Here is a 22689-nt window from a genome sequence, read left to right on the forward strand (position 1 = left end):
AATGTCATGGAAATTTGGGAGTCAATTGGTCGAGAGTTTGAGTAGATAGGCAATAAGGTGATTCCACCAGATCGACTTCAAGTCGACTGGCATACTTCCACACCAGGATCAGCAGCTCGCCCCAAAAGAATAAATATTTTGTGTCTTCTAATATACAGATGCTTAGATCTTCCTGCTGGGAGGCGGACCTAAGTAGGATGATTTCAGTCCCCCCAGGTCCAAAACCACTTTCTCTAGAATGATGTTGGAGTGCAAAAACCGGATCTTGATGCTGTGAGGGCCAGAGCTGAGTAGCCCAAAGGCATGTTTGCGGCGCCAAACACAATCTTGGACCGCATGATACCAACCTGGCGGAAGCTCACCCGGTCTGCATGGATCTTCCACAAGACGATGTCTCTGCATGGTTCCACCATCAATACCAACGTCATACTGCATCAATGAAGCTGGATCCAGATCCAACGTCATGTTGAAGTACAGATTCAATGTTGCATCTTGCTCGTTCCCAAAGACATACGCATCATAAGTCAAACAAGATGGTTCTGTGGCGTTTTCGACCTTTGTAGGATTCATGGCAACAGATCCGGACCCGAGTCGACCGATTTCGGGTAGAATGCGATAGTCATCTGGCAGGGTTTTGGGAGCCGTTGCTGGGATTGAAACATACCCGTCTGTCTCAACAAAGCCAGTGAACTTGTCCGCTTCGACCTGCCTGTATTTGACTGGAAGGTGAATTTGCTCAAAATCATCCAAGTAAGGTCCATAATTGCCGCCCTGCGATCTGACAGCGATCAAAACCTCCTCGTCGAAATTTGTAGGTACCTTCGTCCAATCGACGGTGATGTACACCCGGACATCCGGCTGTCCGGGAACAAGACGACCCGAAGTCTGAGACAGCTTGATCCAGTCATAAGGTGTAGAGCACGACCAGCTGAGAGCAATAGCCCCTCGAGAGTATATCTCAAACCATCGGCTGGGGACCCCATAGGGATGCATTACGCCAAGAGTAACTCCTGGGACAAGATCCCGACGGCTGGGATGAGTACGATCACTCTCTTCGTTGCAGACCCCAGGCCGGACGCCAGCATGGCCTTCGACGGCGACACCCATTTGACCCACGACAGGGTTGCTGTTCTGCCGACTCTGCACGTAACACAATCCACTGATCATGTCCCGGCTCGGAGCATGCCAAGTGTCGTTGAAGCCGTAATGGGGCTGGCTCATGATGTAATTCCATTTCCCATCTAGCAAGCTGTGGAATTCCTCGCTGAGCGTGAAGTCGGCGTCGAACAAATCCAACACCTCTCTGAATGCAACATTTGCTGTGTTACGTCGTTGAGAAGCCCATAGCTGGTTCTGTGCCTGCTTGATCCGCAGCGTTGTGTAAATGGCGCTGGCTTTGACAGGATGTAGCACCAGTTCGAACAAGGTAGGCTTGTAAGCTTCAGCGACTGCCGAAGAATAGCTCTCTTCCGCTGTTTTCAGAAGACCCTGCCATCTTGATGCAATTGTGTTTGCCTCGTCGTAGTGGAGCAATGAGAAGTTGTTGGCCTCAATATGCTCATGTCGACGTATTGATACTAGGTGATCATGTTCACGCCAGATCTCAGCAATCGACGGTGCAAGAGCGGAGTCAAATTCACGTTCTGCGAGAGATTTGTAAAATGTACTGAATGAATCTGCTTGAATCGAGTCGATGTCCCAGGCTAATGACATCGCAAAGGTGATGGGCACTTCCAATGGCTTAATGTCACCAACATTGAAAACCCAAATCTGCCTAGCATTCCGCCTGTAGGCTTCTTGAAGCTGATGCCAGGTCTTGCCTAACGAATTTGAATTTATCCACTAGAGTTGACGTCAGAGAGCCTTCGTAAAGCTCCCATATGACTCTTACCTTGTAGCTTCGTGGTGTACCAACATATTCGAAATGATAATATATCTGCACTCTGTCAGTGGGAGAACATAAAGTGACCTGATTTCCAGCTTACCCCAGCACCGCCTTTGCGGTTCACCTCATCACCAAAAGGCAATCGTCGGAGGGTACCAAAGTTGTCATCTGCGAAGAGTAGCGTGACATCGTCTGGGACATCGAGTTTGCCAGAGTCCCAGTATTCCTGCACTTCTTTATATAAAGCCAGTAGTTCTAAGCTCAAAGTTAGCTTCTTCAGTTCAAGTGCACTCTCCGGTCGCAACTTACGAGGGACAGCGTCGTCTTGGCTGTAGATTTCTCTGATGAGGGATCGTTGAGTTTTGATAACGTCTCTCACAACAGCCGCAGGATCATCCGTCTTCATCGCCTTGTCATATTCACCTCGCATTCCCATGGTGAAGTATGAGTCAAAACCTTTTGCCCTTGTCAGGCCGTCCTTGAAGAACTCGGTGATTTCTTCTTTGTTCTCAACCCAAGACCAGCTACCATCAGGATGGGTTTCGAACCATTCATTCGTAGCTCGTTGCATGGGCTCATGATGGGACGTGGACATGACAATGCCGTAGTCATGAGCGGTTTTCTGGTTTTCGGCGTCGTCTACAAAGAAAGAACTCCCAGGATTAGGATAGCCAGGCCACATGGCAGGCCACATGAAATTTGCCTTGGATGTAAACGGTCAGCTTGTAGAAGGGTAGATAGCATGACAGCGCGTGATGTGCACGGCGTACCTTCAAGCGGAGCAACAAGTCAAAGACTTTGCTATAAAACTCTTTGCCATAACGGCCAAACTTTTCCCGAACCATGCCAGTCAGTGCGGGCGCTTCATCATTGATGAAAATGCCTCTGTACTTGACACTCGGCTCTTTGCTTGAGATGGTAGTTGGTAGAGCATAAATCTCATTGTGATTCTTGACGGGAACATCTGCCCACCAGTGCCATCTGCAACAGTATGTAAGTTAATTGCTGTACTGTCCGAAATTCAAAATGAAAAGGCAACATACGGTGAGATCCCGATCTGCTCGCAAATAGTAAAGGCACCATATATGGCGCCTCTTCTGTCACTTCCGGCGATGACCAGTGCATTACGGCAGCCTTTGATGCAACTTGGACTCTTGACCTGCGTAATGTGATAGCATTCCCATTTGCCTCGTATGCTGTCCACGTTGATTTGGTTGTTGTCCACAAGAGTTTGTAAAAGCGTGGAGCGTGCCGTTGTACCAATGATGATAGCTGTGTCAAGCTGTACATCTGTAAAGCCGTCGCTGACGTCTCTCTCCAATACTGTGCAAGCGTTGGTCCTTGAGACCCGGCCTATATCATCTGCCAAAGCCCGGGCGGCAATGGCAACCCCCACAAATTCATTGCGATCTACCACCACCGTGGCGCCTACCAGACTGACCGAGCTATTTCCTGCTGCACTCTGGCGTGAAAATGCAACCAATCGTTGGTCAAACATTCTTTTGGCACTAGATTCATACCCCTCAGACTGAAAGGAGGGAGATGTTGTGGAAGACCAACAAGCTTGATCACGAAATCTCGACCTGGCCAGTATCGGTAGGAATTGATGTTGGGTTCGGCAAATGAAAATGCACAGGGTTTCGACGGTTTCCAAAATCGGTTCAGACGGCAATCTTGTGAAGGAATTATAAGACCCCCTAACCACTTACACGGAACACTTGTGGTAGACCTATCGTGCAATGTCGAGTTCTTTTGCCGCAACAACTAGGACGATCGATATGGACGGAAAGCGGCGAACCACACAGATCAGGAAAAGATTCCGCAAGTGCGTGGCGTGAAATGTTTGCAAGCCGCCCCCAAATTAGGAAATGGTTCAGAAATTGTGGACACCGCTGCCACCACCCCCGTGGGACAGCGCGTGGTCTTTTATGGACAAGTCTCGACATCTTTCGGCTGCCACACACACTTCTCACGCCTTGTATCCTCTCGGAATCCGGGGTCTGGGGTTGGGTGCGACTTCTCCCCAACATACATAAAGGCAGCTCTTCTCCTCGCGGCCAAAACAGTGAAGATATCGATTGATCACCCTAGTCCAGTCAGCAAAACAGTAAAGGGTCATCATACCTCGACGAAACATGACCACCGATTCCGACATCCGCTTCGAAAGCGTGAGGGCACCCTCTGTCGAACATCACAAACTCGACATTCTACTCTCACACGAAGAGAACTTGAAGGGTCCCATAAACGAGGACCTCGTGGACAAGGAGGTGGCACAATATGTGGACAGCCAGCCAATCCACATCGATGAGGCGACAAATCGGAGACTGAAAAGAAGAATTGACCGTCGCGTGCTTGTCGTGATGATCATCACCTACTTCCTCCAGAGTGTTGACAAAGGCGCGCTCGGTTTTGCAAGCATTATGGGACTGCAGGAGGACACACACCTTCACGGCACACAGGTGAGTGTGGCTTGCTTTCCAGCACCCTTCCGCATTTGCTGACAGAGTGAAGTACTCTTGGTTAACAACAGTGATCTATCTGGTTATTCTCGTTGTTGAGTATCCTGTAAGTGGAATTACTTCCTCGTCCCTTCGAATCCATATCAACTAACATCCGTACAGGAGAATTGGATTATCCAGCGCATTCGCATCGCCAAGTGGCTGGGCAGTAACATCGTTTTGTGGGGTTTGGCAGTGACCCTCACATCCGTGTGCAAAAATTTCGCAGGCCTCGTTACCCTTCGAGCATTTTTGGGAGGTTTCGAGGCCGTCTGCCAGCCATCTTTCACAGTCCTTTCTGCCATGTGGTACAAACGTGAGGAGCAAGCACAGACTATCATCCTATGGTCAGTTTGGACCTTCGTCAAAAATACCAGCTTACCACTAACTTTTGCTCAAGGTACATGATGAATGGGATCCAGCAAATCGTGGGTGGCCTTGTCGGCTTCCTGTTTACGCTGGTTCCTGAATCCGCGCCACTCGAGCCCTGGCAAGGACTGTTCATGTTCCACGGTTTGATTGCTATCTGCTGGGGATTGTTTGTCATATACTGGATGCCAGACTCTCCCATGAAAGCGAAATGCTTCAACGAGGAAGAGAAGAGACTCATTCTTGAACGCGTACGAACCAACCGTACCGGCGTTCAGAACAAGAAGTTCCGAATCGAACAGGTCAAAGAAGCATTCTTGGATCCTCAAGGTACGTTGGACAACCCTCCTGGGTCTCACGCATACGAAATATCATTCCAATGCTGACTCGGCCAGTTTACGCCTTTGTTCTCATTCAACTCTTTACTACGCTTCCCTCGGGAGGAGTTGGAGCTTTCGCAGCCATCGTCATCAAGGGCTTCGGGTATTCGACCTGGGAGACACAGCTCCTGCAAATGGTTTGTTGCGGCATTCTTCTTTGGCATGAGGCCGGCTGCTAATTACCATTCAGGTTACTGGCGTGATTCAAGTCATATCCATGCTGTCAGGTGTCTGGATCGAAAAAAAGTACAAGATGACAATCTGGCCCTCCGTCGCCGCTGTGCTCCCGACCATCGCCGGTGCTGCAGTATTGTGCGGCGTGAAGGCCACCCCGTCCACCCGCATCGGTCTTTTGATTGCTTGGTACTGTATGTACAGCTTCTGGACGGCGGTCGGCCTGGCGCTGTCTCTAGTCACACGAAATGTGGCCGGTTCTACAAAGAAGTCGGTCGTCATCTCCCTGACATTCATCTCGTGGGCGGCGGGAAACGCAATCGGACCTCAGGTTTTCAGGAGTCAGGATGCACCACGATATTTCCCTGCTTTCGCTGTCATTCTCTCCTGCTTCGTCGCCTTGGCAGTGACGCTGGTACTGCTTCGGTACTACTATATTTGGCAGAACAGCATCAAGGAGGGCAAGATTGCGAGAGGAGAGGCTCTGGCTGATGAAGAAGGCGTTCATGGTTTTGAGGACGTCACGGACAGGGTGTGTATTTCCAATCTGTGCAGTCCGAGGCAGACGGCTAATCAACCCTTTCTCTAGGCAAACGTGAACTTCCGCTATGTGTATTAGTGGTCTCGTGCTTACGATGGCGAGCTTATACCCCAGGTTTGATGATGGTTACATATTCGAGTGGGCTGTGGAGGTAGCAACTGCTTTGGAGCCTGGTGAAAGTCATTTGCGTCGTCTGGACAGGTTTTCGACCGGACAAAATGGCTTAAGTGGTAGAGGCTAATCCAGATGATGTTTGCAACGCTGAAATTCCCTCCCTGGCTCCCAAGTTGTACCAGTCGACAAGGAATAAATCAAATGACCCGTGGTGCCGGATTCTGGAATATACTCTTCCCCGCCAGAACCTTGAACGAGATTTTGACGCCAAGTAGAGCAATACCCTTTCAAAACTCCATCATATAAGCACTAGCTTGTGAGCATCTGGCGGCGTTCTCCAATACTGGCGTTGTTGGGTGTGCTGTAATAATTTGCGTTGTGCCAGTGGTAGGCGTTGTGGCAGATATAGTAATGCCTCGCATGAGTGTTGCAACAGAGATGCGAGGAGTAGGTTCGGGTTGGAATCTTAGCATAAACAGCACAAACGCACGCTATACGTATCTTCGAATGATATCTCGTCGTTACGGACTTTGCAACTGGAATAGGGGGACACTGTCATGCGAATAGAAGAGCTGGTGCTTGGGTCCTTCCCGAACAATGAACCACGACCATTGCTCCACAGAAGCCTACCAGGCCTGACACAGCGCCCCACAGCAAAGCTCATAGTCGAATCACCAAGAGCAGCTTTATACAACGCCCCAAGCGGCACCCTCCAAGATATAACAAGAAAAAGTAGACCTGTACGGCATTTACAAGTACATCATATATTCACATTCCGAAACTCGGAGATAAGCATGTTAACTTGTTGCATACTCGTCTCGTCATACTGGCTGAGAAGAGGGCTGACCAACTCAGGAGCGGAAATGGGGCTCTGCACCTGGTTATCTGGATCTGTAGCGGCGCCGAAAACCTTCTTGGCTGGCTTAGAAAGACGATCAACCATATATTTCCCGAGAAGCCAATACTCAGAAGCGTAACGTGTAAACCCGGCGCGCTTCCACATATCATCCGGGACAAGATCAGCCATGGTTGCAGTAGTAGGCGAATGGCGTGGCTCCTGAGAAAAATGAGACATGTAGCCGTTCCACACTGTCTTCCATGCTTGCTGGGCGTGTTTGATTGCCTCCAGCGAGCCCTGGCAGCTAAAAGTGTTCTGGAAGTGAAATATGATGGAATGGAATGCTGACGCCATGGCGAAAAGGTTCAATGGGCCTAGGTTGGAAAGTTTGAGAATCAGGGCGCTGTCGATATTAGGCTGATAGAGTATCTCGAAGACGGAGACTAAATCAAGGGTATTCTGCTCCCCTTGTTGTATATCGCTGAAGCACTCTTCGGCGGTCATGGCCTGAAAACAGGCCTCAGGCATGGCTGTGCTCATTCGCATTTCTCGAATTACCATACGTGGAGGCAAATTGTTGAAGATCACGAACGCGGTATCCAGGAGGAAGATCCACATAAAAACCCGGATGAGTTCTTCCCTCAATGCAAAGCGGCTCCAGGGGAAATCACAGAGGGTCTGCTGTTGGTAATCCGGATGTCTGGCATTAGAAATGCCAATGTCTCTTGCAGTTGCAACAACGGCGCTGTACCGGTGTCGTCGTATTCGACGTTTATTTGAACTTGACCCTTCCCAGTTCTGGTAGAGGCATACCATGTAGGCGGCTTGCAGCGCTCGGAGCTTGCCGTGCCGCCATTGGACCTCTCCGGTATCTCGGCAGACGGGACTCGGGCCATCATTACAAAGGTCGTCGTCACTGAAAACCATCTCTTCCACACAGTTGAACCAATGCCTAGCCTCCTCCAGATCGCTTCGTTCGGGCGAAACGCATGCCCCAATCACAACCATTGCTGCCACGAGCTGGGGTTTTGAGGACAAAGGGTCGAACGTTGGCTTATGGACAATGTTGACATTCGGATGCCAGATTGCCCAGTAGAAGTAGAGACAGCGTCGCATATTGCCCGGCGAAAAGAACTGAACGCATGCCTGCTGTACCGAGGGCGACCATGTCAACCCCACGCAGCTATTTTGCGACTTGCGCATCACAACCTCCTTGACCAAAGTGACAATCTCATGAGACTTCAATGAGAGAGGGTCAGAGAGCCAATGATGGACGGCTGCGTGAGCGTGAGACCCTTCATTGATGTCTGGAACAGGTGTACCGCTGCCAACCGCAGCTTCCATCGCGCTGGTTGATGCAGTTCCAGATTTCGCGAACACGTCCGCTACTCGCCATCGATGTTCGAGTGTCCCACAATCAAAAGAAGCAGCCAGGCCCGTGTTGCTTGTAAAGTTGGCCAAGAACTGTAGAGACTCCTCTTTCGCACCCAGGCCTTCCACTGTCACCTCTAAGCGCTGCGTCCCAGATGTCCAGTTGAGAAAATCCTGCCAATTCTCGGAGGGGTCGTCGAAAGCATGGTTTGACAAGCCGCCCGATATCCAACCGGCAATATTGGCAAAAGGAGGACTTCTGCTATCAGCACGAAGTACATTCGGATCGCTGGATGTTAGGTACTGAATATTTGGCTCAGAAGGCTCGGGAAACCCCAGCAAGGGTTGCTGCGGCGAGGGAGACTTTCGTCGTGCAGGGCGCTTGGGGCTCGGTTCTAGAGGTTGCTCTGCCGGATCTTCTGAAAAGGCGTCGCACGTTTTCAGATGTCGTTTGAGCACATCCGACCTTTGGAACGTGCTTCCACAAATCTGGCATCGATGGGGTCTTTCCACGCCATGCGAGACTTGATGACGTCGCAGATGCTCAGGCCTCTTGTATGACTTTGAGCATATTGGACAAATATATAAGCCGGCGTAGCCTGCCATGGACCATATTTCATACCCGCAGGTCCACTATAGTCAGAACATAGTTTGCTGTTGTGTACTGAAGATAACAAAGAGAACTTTGCGGCGAAGGCTTGAGAGCCACGATCCGGGGACCCCGCGAGAAGAAACCTGGGGAGGGGCAAACCTATATTTAAAGGCATGGCTGGCATTCAGCTCGGCAGGTGACACTTCATCCGGAATCTTATTTCGGCTTTTGAGGTGGATCTGGGTCCAGAACGGACTCTCCACGGCCAAGTTACATTGTCGAATGGCAAAGACGATTACTCTCGAGGTGCCAAATATTGCGGTCGTTAAGCTTTTCATTTTCTACCCCCTCCAAGTACATCAGTCATCACTAGTAGTCATCATCAGTCCCATATCAACACGGGCTTAATTACTGCCCCCGAAGCCATGTCCTCTACTGCCTTGTTGATCTCGAATGCCTTGTATTTCTTCTGCAGGAGATCAACCGGGAATTTGCCCTCTTCATAGAGCCTTGCAAGAAAAGGTAGAAACTGACTGGTCGTTAGTGATTAAATCATCCTGGCGCACAAATGTTAAGACGTACCTTTGCGGCGACACTGTCTCCTGCATGTGAGCCCCTATATGTCTTACAGCCGTTGATGAAAGGAAACACCTCAATGGACATTTTTGCTCCCGCTGGTGGTGAACCTATCGTGACTGCTCTGCCGCAAGGAGCCAACGCAAGGATCATGTTGTTGATCACCGAAAGCGCCCCTGTACAGTCAACGGCCGCATCAACCCCAGTGCCGTTGCAAATCTCCTTGATTCTGGCAAGAACTTCTGTGTTGCTTCCGTTGATTGTATGAGTGGCCCCCAGCTTTTGGGCCAAGGCGAGGCGCTGTTCGTTGATGTCGACAGCGATGATGGCACTCAAAATGTCCGGTGCCGTGGTCGAGAGGTACTTCGCTGCCATTATGGCAGCACTTCCGACGCCCCCGATCCCAAAGATGACCAGTGTTCTCACATGATTCTCGACAGGTTGGACAATGTTGCACACCGCTCCCGCCCCAGTCTGGATCCCGCAACCCAAGGGCGCCAGTATCTCCAGGGGCAACGACTTGTCCACAGAAACGCAGGAACACTCTTGAACCAGTGCTGGGTTCGTGAAGGTGGATTGCCCGAAAAAGCATCCGTGTGTCTCTTTGCCAGACCATAGCATAGGACAAGACCCGTCAGGTCTCTTGCATCCAAAGTTCCGGAGTTCCTGTTGCGCGCATGCGAATGGCTTTTTGCTTTGACACGTATGGCATTGCCCACAGAACGAATAGGACAAGAGGACGTGGTCACCGACCTTCACGGTGCTCACCTCTGAGCCAATCTGTTCAACGACACCGCCTCCCTCATGTCCGACAACCAATGGAAAAGGCGCGGGGATCTTTCCCTTTTGAATTGCAATGTCTGTATGGCATACTCCCGTGGCCTTTAGACGGACAAGAACCTCTTTTGGTTGAAGGGGCTTCAATTGTATTGTATCGTACACAAAATCTGCCCCAACATTTTCTAAAACAAGTCCTTGGGAAGTAATCGTGCTCATTTTGGCGACCTTCGAAGGCGTGAGAAAGGCGGGTAGAGAGACCAGTATTCCTTGGACGAAATGGAATTCCTGTTCAGATTGGTGTTTTAAGCAGGCCAGGATCTCTCCCACCAGCGCCCACCCCCAACTTTCCAGCATTTCAGGGCCCGGGACAGAGACATGGCAGTGGTCAATCTCGGTCCGACCCCCGGGAGCTCAGGTCGGCAGGCCTAACTGATGCTTCGGACTAACCCCAGAACCACCCGGTCCACCCCCAGCCAGCAGGGGGGAGCAGCCTAGGGAGCCTCCTTAGCCCATTTGGAGAGGAGTTGGCAGACGTCTATCCCCCCGCTTGGGGTCCAATTACTACTGTATATCCGATACTGTACTGCACCAAGTACATTTCATGCTGTTGGGCATTGATCACAAACATGCTTGCGTTACACTTTTATCAAATACATCAATCGAGCAGTTTATACACGAGATAACTGAAGAAATCAGAAGGGGAATTCAGTCGGATTCATGCTTTCTGGCGCCTATTTCAAGTCTGACACTTGAGGCTTGTGCAACCACTGTTTTGTCTGAGGGTCCAAAAACCGGTCCTGGGCTTCATTCCACTCCCGTATGATCTGGTCGGCTCTGGCTTGCGATCTTGGTGTGATCTTTGCCGGAAATTCCTCCGGCATGCACACAAATCCCTGGGTAAGCTTTTCTTGGTCTGGTAGAATCTTATTTCCCGCCGCATCCGTCACTGGCTCGATATTGAAGCCCCACAGAATGCGGGAGATGCCGAGGAACAAGCTGCGCTCTGCAACATGCATGCCTGGACAAATACGTCGACCGGCCCCAAAAGTGAACTGGTCACGCTTGGTGCCATCCGGATGGGCTGCCGAGTCATAGAGACTCAGTGTGTCGTGTAAGTAGCGCTCGGGTTGGAAACGACGAGGATCAGGGTGTCGCTGGGGATTCATGTTGATTGCCCAGACATTGTTGAGAACTCCGGCACCCTTGGGGATCAGGAACCCCATGTACTCATCGTCTTTCGTCACCGCATGTGGTACAGCGCCAAGGATGGTGGTGGGCATCCAGCGGAGCGACTCTTTGATGCAAGCACGGATGTACTGAAGATTCGGCTCGTCCTCCATGGTGGGCAGTCTCTCTCCCACAGCTTTATCGACCTCGGCCTGCGCCCTTTTCTGGACGTCGGGATATAGCACCATTGCTTGGATAAATGCGTACAATGTACTAGAGGTGGTGTCCGACCCAGCTTCGAGCACAGTTCCGGAGATATATGCCGCTTGGTCGTCGTCGAAGCCATCCGTCTGCTGTGCCTTTGCGAGTCCCTCACAGAAACAATGCTGTAGTTGTCCGTTTTCGAAGGCATGTTTTGCGTTCAACCAGTGCTTGAGATACAACTGTTTCTCATGCTTGTGGAGCGTCTTGGCCCTTTTCTGAGCAGGGAGGAGAAAGTCAGGGAGCTTCCGCAGAAGAGGATAGAAGTCTATCAGTGCGGCCGTCCCCGTCTGGTTCATCTCGGCAAATTCGTTGAACCCGTCAAACAGCTGTTTCATGTTCGGGTCTTCATACGTGGGAGTCCTCCAGCCGAAGACCATGGTTGTCGTCAGAGCGTTGGAATATCTCCGAATGTGCTTCAGAAAGTCTTGAGGCTGTTCGAGGAGCTGGAAGAGCATTTGTTTGTTCTCGAGAACCTGATATGGCACATACTCCTTGGAAGCAGTGATATTCAAGAGGCCATGGACCATTTTGCGGAGTTTTCGCCATTTCGGGCCATACCCCTACAATCGGAAACATCCGTCAGGATTTTGCGTTTGTGAGATATATGAATGGTGCTCACTTACCATCATCAGCATCCTCAATCCTCCGCTGCACAGAGTTTGACCGATATACATATCCTGCCTGTCGGAATAAATCCCGCTTCTTCTGTCCAAAAGTTCCTTGACCGCTTCATCGCTCGACAACACGATCAGGACCTTTGTGCCCAGCATCAAGCTGTAAACTGGACCATACTCCCTTGCCCATTTCTCGAACTGTAGATGGGCATCGCGACTTGGCATCTGTGTCCGTACGTCAATTGCCAGTTTCCGGGCCCGCTTGGGGAGCAGAAATACCTGATGGACATTCCCTAGGATGGGCAATGTAGGCGGGCCAGGCGGATAGTTCTTTGGTCTTCGACCGATTGACAGTATCCGGATCAAGCCAGCGATTATGGCAATAACAGCCAAAGACAAGTATAGATGGCCCATTTTCAGAATGAATGGTCCAAAATTTAGTTTTGCACCTTGGTGTCGCGCACTCAAACAGTCGAAAAGTCTTCATCGTGCTTTGCTTTGATCTGAGCATCTCTTATGTACAGCAGCAAGCATGTGGTCCCCTACAAATGGTCAATACAACAGTCGGTCGTCTCGGGTGGCGGGGGTGGGATGAAGGGGGTATACAGGGCGTAGAAGTGGAGGTGGGGGTGGGATGATCCACGAATCAATGCGAACATATTAACCAGCCCTGGTCAATGGTTCTCTGGGGCCCCAGAATATTGCCCATCCCACAGAGATCTATCGGATACAATCCTTGCTAGCCCTCATAGACGCTTGTCTCTGGTCGAGGCACGTTGAGACGGATGGACAATTGCCGCGATCGGATTGAGTACGCACAAAAACGAGTGTGACAGACAAACACAAGAATTCCGGAGTCGGCTGCTCTAGCTTGTCCCATATCCGTGGCATTGGACCAGTCTCTCTTTTTGGCATCACTCGAGGATAAGTCAGGCAAGTATACCACCCTCAGCTTTGATACAAATATCCGTTCATACTTATGGATGGATGGTAACCTAGAACTGTGAAGTAGAGCCTGAGAGGGTCCATTCTTGGCAAGGCTGCCGCACTACTGCTGGCATACTTGGTAAAAAGTCGCCGAATGCTGATCGGTCAAAGTGGCCGAGCGCTATAAAACAGTCAAACATGTACTCGCCCATTTCAATATCACCACGTGAAGCTGGTCAACATGGAATCCACGCACACGACGTCTCGTGGACTTATTTATAACTATATTCATGCCAAACCGAATCCGTCAGCCGATAAACCAAACCTTCTCTTCCTCCATGGGTTTCCCTCGGTTGCCCACGACTGGCACCATCAAATTGAGTAATTTACCAAGCTCGAATATGGAGTAATGGCACCTGATCTTGTTGGTTACGGGAAGACATCTCGATCTGTGAATCTTGATGACTATCGACTGCATGCAATCAGTCAAGACGTGGTCGATATTCTGGACCATGAAATATCAGATCCTGTCTTTGGTGTTGGCCATGACTGGGGAGTGACACTTCTCTCACGTATGGAATTCCACCACCCGCAGCGCTTTGCAAAATTGGCATTCCTAACCATCGGATGCAGCCCCTTGGGGCAGCGCTTTGATCTTGACACGGTCAACGGCATGTGTGAAAAAATGCTGGGCCACGCTTAATTTGGATACATCGAGTTCTTCAGTCGCGACCCGAATGCAGTCGAAATCATCAACAGCCATGTAAGGGACGGTAAAATATGCTCAAGCTTTTGTTGCTAATGCCAGCAACAGTCTGAGTCGATGATGTCCATCATGTATGCTCAAGATCCGTCTTTGTGGAAGGCCCATTTTGGTAGCATTGGGAGGCTCAAGGAGTGGCTTCTGCACGACCAGCGCACCGCCATCGGGAGCTGGTGCGAGGAAAAGGTTGTACTTGTTCTTGCAATGAGGAGGAATTCCGCTGAACCCCCAATTCAGGACCGTGCCATTCACAAGGAAGCTTTCACGGCAGATGGCGGCTATGCTGCACCATTACTGTGGTATCATGGGTTGGTGAACAACATCTCTGTTGCTGATGAGTGTGGTAAGAGCTCTAAATTTAGCGCAGGCGGCAGCTAACTTGTCCAAAAGCACACGCCTGTGAAGGATACCAGCACCGGAAGCCCTTGCTGATGCTTGTGGCAAGCAATGACCCAATTGCCATCCCAGGAGCGCAGCTGGATATGACCCGTCAATACGCTCCAGACTTGGCAGTGAAAGAGCCCCCGCCTGGTCACTGGGTGATGCTAGAGGCAAAAGACGCAGTCAACAAAGAGCTACGCGACTTTTTCGAGAAGTTTGCATGATCAATTGAATGTCGAGTAAACGAGAAGACCCTGGAACGAGAATCGCCCACTCAAAAGGCAATCATCGGCTGCTTAGGCGTGGGCTGTGTGAAGAGATCAGGGTTCAAGCCACCCCACGGGGAATGCTAAGCCTGTGGTTCCTTGTGGGGAGGCTGCATGCCAGCAATCACAATTCGTTGAAGATAACACCAGTGAGCAACTGCCGAAGGAAGCTCTGGAACCGCGGGGGGAGGTCGGCTCGATTGTTGTTACACGACAACAAGTCTTAGACTACCTATCAGTCCGCCGGCCGGTTTGAGTGCACAAAGACAACGCGGAATACTAGCAACTCACAATGGGTTTGATACACCTGAACGAACACATCTCCTATATGGTCTTATGGAGCCAACATCATCCTCTTTCCACACTTTCGGGATGCCTTGTGCTGAGTTGCTTGTTCATTGCCGTCTACATTAGATGTCGACCTGGCCTGCGGCAGATTCCAGGTCCATTTTGGGCCAGCATCACTCCCTTGGACAGGTTGATCACAGCAGCATCGGGCAAACAGTTTTTGAAACACCTCGAATACCATGATAAGTATGGTCGCCTCGTCCGCGTCGGACCGAATCATGTCTCCTTCTCAGATGCTAGCCTGATCCCAGTAGTCTACGGGATCACCAGTCGGTTCATGAAGGTTCGCATCTCGAAATGTCCAATTCAGCACCTCTGACCTCGTCCCAGAGCGATTTCTACAGCCTGTTCGATGTCCGGAACAAGGATGGGCAGTCCATACCAACGGTCTTTTCTGTGCGAGATGCAAGGCATCATAAGGCCTTGAAGAGGCCGGTGGCGAATGCTTACTCCATGAGCACACTGGTAGAATTGGAGCCAATGACAGACGACTGCATTGACATCTTCCAAACCAAGCTGGACAGCAAGCAAGGCAAAGACATCGATTTCGGTGAATGGTTGCAGTGGTCAGTGGTTTAAGAAGCGCACGATCAAACCTCTCCGGACAAGAACGAAAGAAGCAGTTGCAGTTGCTGACTTTGGCGTCTCAAGGTATGCTTTCGACGTCATCACTTCAGTCACCTTCTCGAACCGTATCGGGTTTATGGAGCAAGAAATGGATGTCCAGGGGATCATCAACGCGATCGAAGGCCGCCTTGCTTATAACAGCGTGATTGGCGAAGCCCCGGTCCTGCACAAATACCTCCTGGGCAACCCAGTGGGCTCGTATCTTGCCAGCTGAATTCCTAGCCTTACTCGACTGAACTCGGCACAATATATTGTCCGATTTGCGGCCAAGCAGCTGGAGAGGTACTCCTTTCAGGACAAGTCGACAGACTCATTGCGCGATATGCTGGCGCGCTTCAAGCGTTCTCGAGACGGGGACGAAGTTATGACTAACGATGAGCTGCTTTCCCATGCATCAAGTAACATGTACGTTTTGCAATGACCTCGGGCAGAGATATACTTACAGGAATAAGATTTGCAGGTAGTGACACGACAGCCATATCATTACGCTCGATGTTTTACTATCTCTGCAAAAACCCGCGTTGCTACAAAGCCCTCAGGGACGAAATCGATGACATGGACAGAAAAGGCCAGCTGTCAAGAATCGTCACGTTTGCTGAGGCAAGTCGCATGAAATATCTTCAGGCGTGCATGAAGGAAGCTATGCGTCTGCATCCTGTTGTTGGACAACTTCTCGAACGCATTGTCCCGTCGGAAGGCTTTGAGGTCCGTCCTGGCCTGGTTCTCCCGCCAGGGACTATCGTGGGCATTAACCCATGGTCGCCTGGCAGAGACAGAGAAGTCTACGGCAGAGACATTGACCAATTCCGACCGGAGAGGTGGCTCGAGGCTGACGATGCAGCTTTGCAGTTGATGGAAAGAAACTTCCTGGCAGTGGGTTCTGGGGTCCTTCTTCTCAGTGGTCATATGAAAGCTAATGTGTGGCAATTTGGATCCGGTGCGAGGACATGCTTGGGCAAGAACATTTCGCTCCTCGAGATGTCGAAACTGGTGCCACAAATTCTTCGCAACTATGACTTGACTCTTTCTGATTCATCAGCCGAATGGGTCTTGGCCGACTATTGGTTCGTAAAGCAAAGCAATGTCTTCTATCGGCTGAAGCGGAGGAAAACAACATAGAAGAGATCTCATGCATCCACGACTGGCGCCATATTGACTAGTCGTGCAGCAGATTGTTGGCATGTCCATCTACACCGGAGGGTACCAGCACGTGGAATCCCCACATGCCGAAGATGGTAATTTGGGGTCAGTGAGATAAACACGGTTAGATTGGGATCTGACCAAGAGTATTTGCATTTGAGACACATCTGCTATCATTCGTTGGAGAGATTTCTCTTTGCATCTGCCCAGATCTGGTCAATCAGCTCCCTCTTCTTCTCAGATCGAACCGTAATTGCACATTCAAAAGGCTGGGGAATGGTCATCCAGCCCGGCACCATGGCGGCGTTTGGCTCAATCTCTTTGCCGTCCTTGTCGAGCTTTTTGGAGATGTTGAATGCCCACACCACGCGGGCAATGTTGAGGTACAAGGACTTCTCGGCGACATGAACACCAGGGCAGACTCTCCTGCCTGCTCCGTACGAGAAATGATCTCGTTGGTTAGGGTCGGCAATGTTGAGATACGATGCAGCTGGAAGGTCGTAACCCAGAAATCTCTCAGGCATGAATTCGTCAGGACGGTCCCAGTGATCCGGGTCGTAGTTGATGGCCCTATAAGCAGCGTTAGTGGAAAAAAGGTACCATAATATGCTCAACTTACCACCAGTTCAAGACAACCACGGTTCCCTTTGGAATAAACATTCCGTTATACCAATCATCCTCAGTGGTGTAGTGTTGAATGCCGAACTTGTTGGGAGGCCTTGTTCGAAGTAGTTCTTTGATGATGGCCCTGATGTACGGAAGGTTGGGCTCGTCTTCCCAGGTTGGCAACCTGTCGTCGCCGACCACCCGGTCGATCTCTTCCTGAGCCTTCTTGAACACCTGAGGATTTAATGTCATGGTCAAGATGAAGGAGTTCAGAAAAGCGGATGTGGTCTCGGATCCCGCTTCAACTAAGCCCCCTGTTTGATATGCAGCTTGTAGTTCGTCGAGGCCGAGCTTTTTGGGGTCGCTCAGATAGAAGTCTCTGGCAAAGCATGGATTTGCTGTCCCTTCATCGACCTCTTTCTTCAAATTACCCCAAAGCTTGAGATAGACGACCGAATCATGGGCGAAGCACTTTTGCCCAAACTTTCTCCAGTTGCCAAACATCCACTGCGGGAAATGCTGAAGTGATGGGAAGGTGTCAACGAGGAATGCACCGGGTGTTGAGAACTGTTGCAGATTATTGACGACAGTGTAAATCTTCTTGACCAGTGGGTTGTCCCAGTCGGCCATGCGATGGCCATATGCCACAGTAAGTATGACGCTGGCAGAGTAACGCCGATTGTGGTCATAAAAGTGCTCGGGATCATGCAGCAAATCGTACATCAATTGCTTGGACTCCAGATCCTGGACTGGTTGATAGCTCGTCGACACATTGATATTGAGCAACGAGTGAGCGATCTTTCGCACGACGCGGTACCTCGGTCCATAGGCCATGAACAACTGCCGCCGCCCAGCAGATGCGACATCGCTGGCAAGAGGAGCAGGCGGTCGCGAGGAGTAGATGCTCGATTTTTTGTCCATCAATTCTTTGACTGCCGTGGGCGAGGAAAGATAGACATAGTCTGAGCCGCCCATCTTGGTATAAAAGACGTCGCCGTACTCCTTGGCCCATTTTCGCGCTCGGAAGCGGAAGGTCTCTGCATTGGATAACTCAAAATAGTTGCCTAGGAGTGGCAGACCACGAGGCCCGGGAGGGAGATGCTTGCGACGGGAATCCTTCCAGGTGCTAGGTGTGACCCAGAGGTAGAATCCCACAGCGAAGAGGACAGGGAATAGCAGGCAGCTTGCAACGAGCAGGCGGAGTATGGGAAGGTCCTCTGGGAGGCGTGATGCCAGATTTTGAAGACCAGCCATTGTGTCGATGGTCGTCGAGTTGAAAGGTTGCGGATTGTACTGCAAAGGAACATGCCACAGAGAAAGTCATAATAAAAGCACCGTTGCTCCACGTTCTACCTCTGGCACCTCAACTCGTCTCCAGGCAAAGCTATTGGTGGTGAACGCAATCAATTGGGCCCGAGGGGCCTTGGGGAACCGACATCCCCGGACCCCAGGATGATTGCTGCCTCGAGCCCCTCCAAGGCTCAAGGCTCCAACGCTGGTGTCGTCCCCATCCTTCTCCGTGCCCGTGTGGATGGCTCCCCACATGATATGATGGGGCTCAGCGCTGTGCATTAGTAGTGGCACTCACCGTTGAAAATGCGTCCAGAGCCTGTCACAGATGATGCAAACTTTAGAGGTCGAACGATTAGCGGACAGTGTCAGGATCAAGTGGTACTGCCGGTGATGTTTGGTGATCAAGTGTCAATTGGAGAACACAAAAAAGACAGTGTGGCATTGGCGAGGGTTTGCTGAGTCATGCACATCGAAAGTCCACCTGCAGCGACTTCAACATCACTTCCAGAACGATCCAACAGCAACATAAAACTGCTACCATCTACTAAGGTAGTTATTTCGTTCACTGCCACCGAATGCGATAGCGTGGGACATTCCCTCGGAGTCTAGTACTGGCCGTCGGAGATCGAAGCGTATCGCTTATGGTGCTTGCGCAAAGGAGGTCGACACTCCAGAATACTGTAAGTTCTTGCCAGGCTGAGTTCTGGTCCATGTGCAAGTGACTCAAGCCAGCCCCGGCTTTGCCTACGTCAGGTGAGCCGCCACGGCAAAACGGTGTGGGACGAAAGGAAAAAGACAAAAGCCTCTGTCGATATGTTGGCAACAGAAGCCGTTTCTTCCAGCGCATATCACATGAATCGCCCAGTACGGCTAGAGTTGAGAAAAAGCAGGAGGCAGACGTCCTGCCACCTGTTGTTCATTAGCAATAAGAAACAACCCTCGGATGTCCCGACTGAGCCTGCCAGAGTAGCTACCAATGTCGGTGCACCACGGCTGACTGACAACACTCTGTTCAATTCCAGAAGCCCGGGAAAATGCTCGCCGCCCTCGCCGACAACAGACGTTAGCACCCGTAATATCGTGACACCGATAGCCAACGTGGAGTTATACCCCTGATATATTGGATTTCCATCACCGGTCCACGTCCATCTTGTCCAGTATAACCTTGACCTCTTGGCCTTTGCCAGAGCCACCATCCATCTCCGCAATCAGAGCGCCGGCTTTGTGTTTCAACTCTTGGATGATCTTTTTCGTGTACTCGAAGCTGCCAGTGCCCTCCATATACTGTACGGCGTATTTTTTGACCTCGACGTCGGTAGGCTTCTGCTTGAGGATATTGATGAGCTGCAAATTCGACGGGTTGCTCCTGATGGAATGGATGACGGGAAAGGAGAATTTGCCCTCGGTCAGATCCTCGCACAAGCCCTTGTTCTTTGTGTAGACGCTGGAGGAGAGGTTCAGATAATCATCACATATCTGAAATACGAGACCCATCAGATTCACCAGTGGCACGCAGTCTATCCGGCCTTTCTCGGGTGACTCGGCCTGCATCAGCTTGACGGCTAAGCGGAACAGCCCGCCTGTTTTGTTCTGCACCATCTCGAGGTAGTCATCTTCAGTCGGGCACGTAAGAGTGTCTCGCCAATAAAGATCCATCCCTTGGCCGCGATGGAGGTTGAGCATTTCAGAAGTGAAGATCTCAATGGCTTCCTCCTTGTTGTCAAGATGTAGCAATTCCTGAAGAGCGAGAAAGTAAACGTAGTTGGCGCTGTTGATGGTTTGGGCAGTGCCGAAGATATTGTGTGCCACGGGGATTCCCCGTCGTAGTATACTGCCGTCTTGCACATCGTCGACCAACAACGAGGACGTGTGGAGCATTCCGACGACCTTTGTGATCACCTCCAGTGACCGCGGGGGCACCTGGAGAAAGGCATTGAAGGCTTTTATCAAGGCCGACCTGATGTCCTTGCCTGGATGTGCAAACAGATAGTCATAGGGTCCCAAGATGATCTTCTCTTTCTGGTCCGTCCATTCTCCCATTGTCCGCCGAGTTGTGATATTGTCCGTCGTGGATTTCTTCCTTGAATGCCGGCGCTTGATGCCATTCGTATGATCGGCGAGGGCCAAAGGAGGGCTCAGCGCAGGAGGCAACGAGTGGTGCTTGGGTGAGATCCACGTATCTTCGGGAAGAGGCTTCAGCACGGATTTGGAGGGCTGATGCTGGACGCCATTGAAGACGCCAGCCGAGCTATAGCGGACGGGGATCGCATTGGGTGAAGTTGGGTTTTCGGTGACGGTCGACATGCGCGGCGGGAACTTGAACTCAGGCGACAGAAAGCATGTGAAAGGGACGGGTGACAGGTGAGGCTGAACGGCGGCACCAGGGGTGGCTGTCAATCAATCACGACGACGCGGGTTGGAGCTGTTTCATGGAATCCGAACAGGCAAGAAGGCAATGTGGGATATAGGAGGGATCGAAAGCAAATGTCGAAGTTGAGGCCAGTTGGTGTTATTGGTATCGAAGTCGAGTCTTGTTCGTCTGCTTCAAGTTGCCAATGTGTCCGGCGCAGTTCAAGTTTAGGCATCGACGTTCTTTCAGGGCCACGGCTCAGGCGCCTGATAGGCACCTAACAAGTGACTGCAGTGGCACTGGGATTGGCACTCCACGATCGGCGCGTAAAATGGAGGCCGTCATGTGGTAGAACGTATGACGATATGACAGTATCACGAGGCTCCATTTAGCCACTTAGTACCACTGCTATTATCACTCTCAACTACCTAGGTAGTAGTAGTAGTACCTAGCACCATACTATAGTACTGCTGCCAGTGTAGCAAGATCGGCCTAGGGAATCTCCCAGGCCTCGCCGCATTTGCCTCTGGGTAAGGCTTGAGGATCGCCGGCGCTGTCGCTACGGCTAAAGTACATTAGTAGTAGGGCCCTTTAACTGCTAGGCGCGACTACTAGTGTTGGGGCATTATTATAGCAACAATCTGAATCTCTATGCCATTTTCTTACTAAGCAGCACTAGTAGCGCTAGTGCTGTCACACCCCCAGGCGTCTTGTTTGGTTTTAACCTATTCTGGCCTTGACAACCATCTGTATCTCTGTCAATTCCGTCAAATCGTCCCTCTACAACTCAGGTATACGCTCACTCTCCGTCTCACTTTGTCGCCAGCACAGTCAATCTTGCAGGTTGTACCAATCGCCCTCGGCCTCCCGTTTGATATGGAAACCCTCCTCTCCCACTCTTTCGACTACCTCTCGTCAACAGCGCCTCAGAAAATACGGAAAGGACTGCGGCAGGTGGAAGGACTGCTTGCACAACTATGCCTCTCCAAGGCCGCCTCACTTGACCGACGGCACTCAATGTTGCCCCTGGGGTCGCTTGCTCCGCACTCGGGGAAGAAACTGTGCGAACTGCCCGAAGACCCGGCTTTCCGAGAGTTCTTCAAATTGCAGCAGAGCTTCCAATGGAACATTGCCATGAGACTGGTCGCCTGCCTCGAGCGACTGCTGGGGAAAGAGAGCAATGGCACAAACGATCTGTTGGTGATCCAAACATTAGATCTCATCCAGGGCGTCCTGCTGCTGCACCCGCCTTCACGGGCACTCTTCAGTCAAGAAGTTTATATGAATGTATGATCCGCATGAGAACCTCCGGGTGCGCCTCCGCGGCTAACACGACTCAGCTGTTCCTTGACCTTTTAGACCCGTCGAACTGTCCTGCGATCCAATCTTCGACAATCATGGCTCTCGTCACATCTCTTCTTGATCAACCACAAAATACACGAACGTTCGAAACGATTGATGGCTTACTGGTTGTGACTTCTCTCTTCAAATCCCGCAGCACATCGCGCGAAGTGAAGCTCAAACTCGTCGAGTTTTTGTACTTTTATCTCATGCCCGAAACGCCTGCCGCGAAACTGTCGGCGTCGACGTCCGCAACCAATACCGCCATCCTGGGTGGCCGAGGAAAAGAGTTGATCGCAGCTTTCGATCGAAGGCGAGAGACGGTGAATGGTGCGGAGGGGGGACAAGGCGTCGGCGTCAACACCAAGACCACTGAAGAGAAGCAGAAGATGCTTGGAAAGTACCTTGCAAACGTGCAGGATCTGGTGGAGGATCTGAAGGAAGGAGGCGGTGTCTTCGGCGTGGGAGCAGTGTAACAAGGCAA

At 51.0% G+C, this 22689-nt stretch overlaps 11 protein-coding genes across 11 annotated transcripts; 5 read left to right on the top strand and 6 right to left on the bottom strand.

Moving 5' to 3' along the window:
• Nucleotides 1–8: 8 nt before the first annotated feature.
• HMPREF1120_09189 (uncharacterized protein) lies at nt 9–3769 on the bottom strand. The gene is made up of 6 exons (XM_009163468.1): nt 2929–3769; nt 2656–2866; nt 2195–2588; nt 1986–2140; nt 1892–1936; nt 9–1842 (listed from the first exon to the last, which is right to left on the bottom strand). The coding sequence occupies exons 1-6, from the start codon at nt 3381–3383 to the stop codon at nt 163–165; spliced, it is 2940 nt and encodes a 979-aa protein (XP_009161716.1). The 5' UTR covers nt 3384–3769; the 3' UTR covers nt 9–162.
• A 59-nt stretch (nt 3770–3828) lies between these two features.
• On the top strand, nt 3829–6259 carry HMPREF1120_09190 (MFS transporter, ACS family, allantoate permease). The gene is made up of 7 exons (XM_009163469.1): nt 3829–4344; nt 4397–4450; nt 4507–4730; nt 4784–5082; nt 5148–5269; nt 5323–5838; nt 5896–6259. Exons 1-7 carry the CDS (start codon nt 4021–4023, stop codon nt 5923–5925), a joined length of 1569 nt encoding a protein of 522 aa, XP_009161717.1. The 5' UTR covers nt 3829–4020; the 3' UTR covers nt 5926–6259.
• HMPREF1120_09191 (uncharacterized protein) lies at nt 4604–9043 on the bottom strand. Its single transcript, XM_009163470.1, has 2 exons — nt 4773–9043; nt 4604–4717 (listed from the first exon to the last, which is right to left on the bottom strand). The coding sequence occupies exon 1, from the start codon at nt 8774–8776 to the stop codon at nt 6722–6724; it is 2055 nt and encodes a 684-aa protein (XP_009161718.1). The 5' UTR covers nt 8777–9043; the 3' UTR covers nt 4604–4717; nt 4773–6721.
• Nucleotides 9044–9062: 19 nt separating this feature from the next.
• HMPREF1120_09192 (aryl-alcohol dehydrogenase) lies at nt 9063–10652 on the bottom strand. The gene is made up of 2 exons (XM_009163471.1): nt 9345–10652; nt 9063–9291 (listed from the first exon to the last, which is right to left on the bottom strand). The coding sequence occupies exons 1-2, from the start codon at nt 10470–10472 to the stop codon at nt 9145–9147; spliced, it is 1275 nt and encodes a 424-aa protein (XP_009161719.1). The 5' UTR covers nt 10473–10652; the 3' UTR covers nt 9063–9144.
• A 77-nt stretch (nt 10653–10729) lies between these two features.
• HMPREF1120_09193 (cytochrome P450) lies at nt 10730–13133 on the bottom strand. The gene is made up of 3 exons (XM_009163472.1): nt 12443–13133; nt 12173–12388; nt 10730–12109 (listed from the first exon to the last, which is right to left on the bottom strand). The coding sequence occupies exons 1-3, from the start codon at nt 12575–12577 to the stop codon at nt 10850–10852; spliced, it is 1611 nt and encodes a 536-aa protein (XP_009161720.1). The 5' UTR covers nt 12578–13133; the 3' UTR covers nt 10730–10849.
• A 366-nt stretch (nt 13134–13499) lies between these two features.
• On the top strand, nt 13500–14458 carry HMPREF1120_09194 (microsomal epoxide hydrolase; the record flags this gene model as incomplete). The annotated part of the gene is made up of 5 exons (XM_009163473.1): nt 13500–13765; nt 13817–13853; nt 13905–14039; nt 14091–14196; nt 14244–14458. The coding sequence occupies 5 exons, from the start codon at nt 13500–13502 to the stop codon at nt 14456–14458; spliced, it is 759 nt and encodes a 252-aa protein (XP_009161721.1).
• A 334-nt stretch (nt 14459–14792) lies between these two features.
• On the top strand, nt 14793–15689 carry HMPREF1120_09195 (cytochrome P450 oxidoreductase; the record flags this gene model as incomplete). The annotated part of the gene is made up of 3 exons (XM_009163474.1): nt 14793–15131; nt 15179–15414; nt 15500–15689. The coding sequence occupies 3 exons, from the start codon at nt 14793–14795 to the stop codon at nt 15687–15689; spliced, it is 765 nt and encodes a 254-aa protein (XP_009161722.1).
• A 108-nt stretch (nt 15690–15797) lies between these two features.
• Nucleotides 15798–16594, top strand: HMPREF1120_09196 (cytochrome P450 oxidoreductase; the record flags this gene model as incomplete). The annotated part of the gene is made up of 2 exons (XM_009163475.1): nt 15798–15880; nt 15928–16594. 2 exons carry the CDS (start codon nt 15798–15800, stop codon nt 16592–16594), a joined length of 750 nt encoding a protein of 249 aa, XP_009161723.1.
• A 194-nt stretch (nt 16595–16788) lies between these two features.
• On the bottom strand, nt 16789–18475 carry HMPREF1120_09197 (cytochrome P450; the record flags this gene model as incomplete). Its single annotated transcript, XM_009163476.1, has 2 exons — nt 16789–17185; nt 17235–18475. The coding sequence occupies 2 exons, from the start codon at nt 18473–18475 to the stop codon at nt 16789–16791; spliced, it is 1638 nt and encodes a 545-aa protein (XP_009161724.1).
• Nucleotides 18476–19645: 1170 nt separating this feature from the next.
• On the bottom strand, nt 19646–20818 carry HMPREF1120_09198 (geranylgeranyl pyrophosphate synthetase AtmG; the record flags this gene model as incomplete). Its single annotated transcript, XM_009163477.1, has 1 exon — nt 19646–20818. One exon carries the CDS (start codon nt 20816–20818, stop codon nt 19646–19648), a length of 1173 nt encoding a protein of 390 aa, XP_009161725.1.
• A 922-nt stretch (nt 20819–21740) lies between these two features.
• Nucleotides 21741–22681, top strand: HMPREF1120_09199 (uncharacterized protein; the record flags this gene model as incomplete). The annotated part of the gene is made up of 2 exons (XM_009163478.1): nt 21741–22151; nt 22205–22681. The coding sequence occupies 2 exons, from the start codon at nt 21741–21743 to the stop codon at nt 22679–22681; spliced, it is 888 nt and encodes a 295-aa protein (XP_009161726.1).
• Between the last annotated feature and the right edge of the window lie 8 nt (nt 22682–22689).

This window comes from Exophiala dermatitidis (assembly GCF_000230625.1).
Source record: "Exophiala dermatitidis NIH/UT8656 unplaced genomic scaffold supercont1.9, whole genome shotgun sequence".
NCBI classification, from domain to species: Eukaryota; Fungi; Ascomycota; class Eurotiomycetes; order Chaetothyriales; family Herpotrichiellaceae; genus Exophiala; species Exophiala dermatitidis.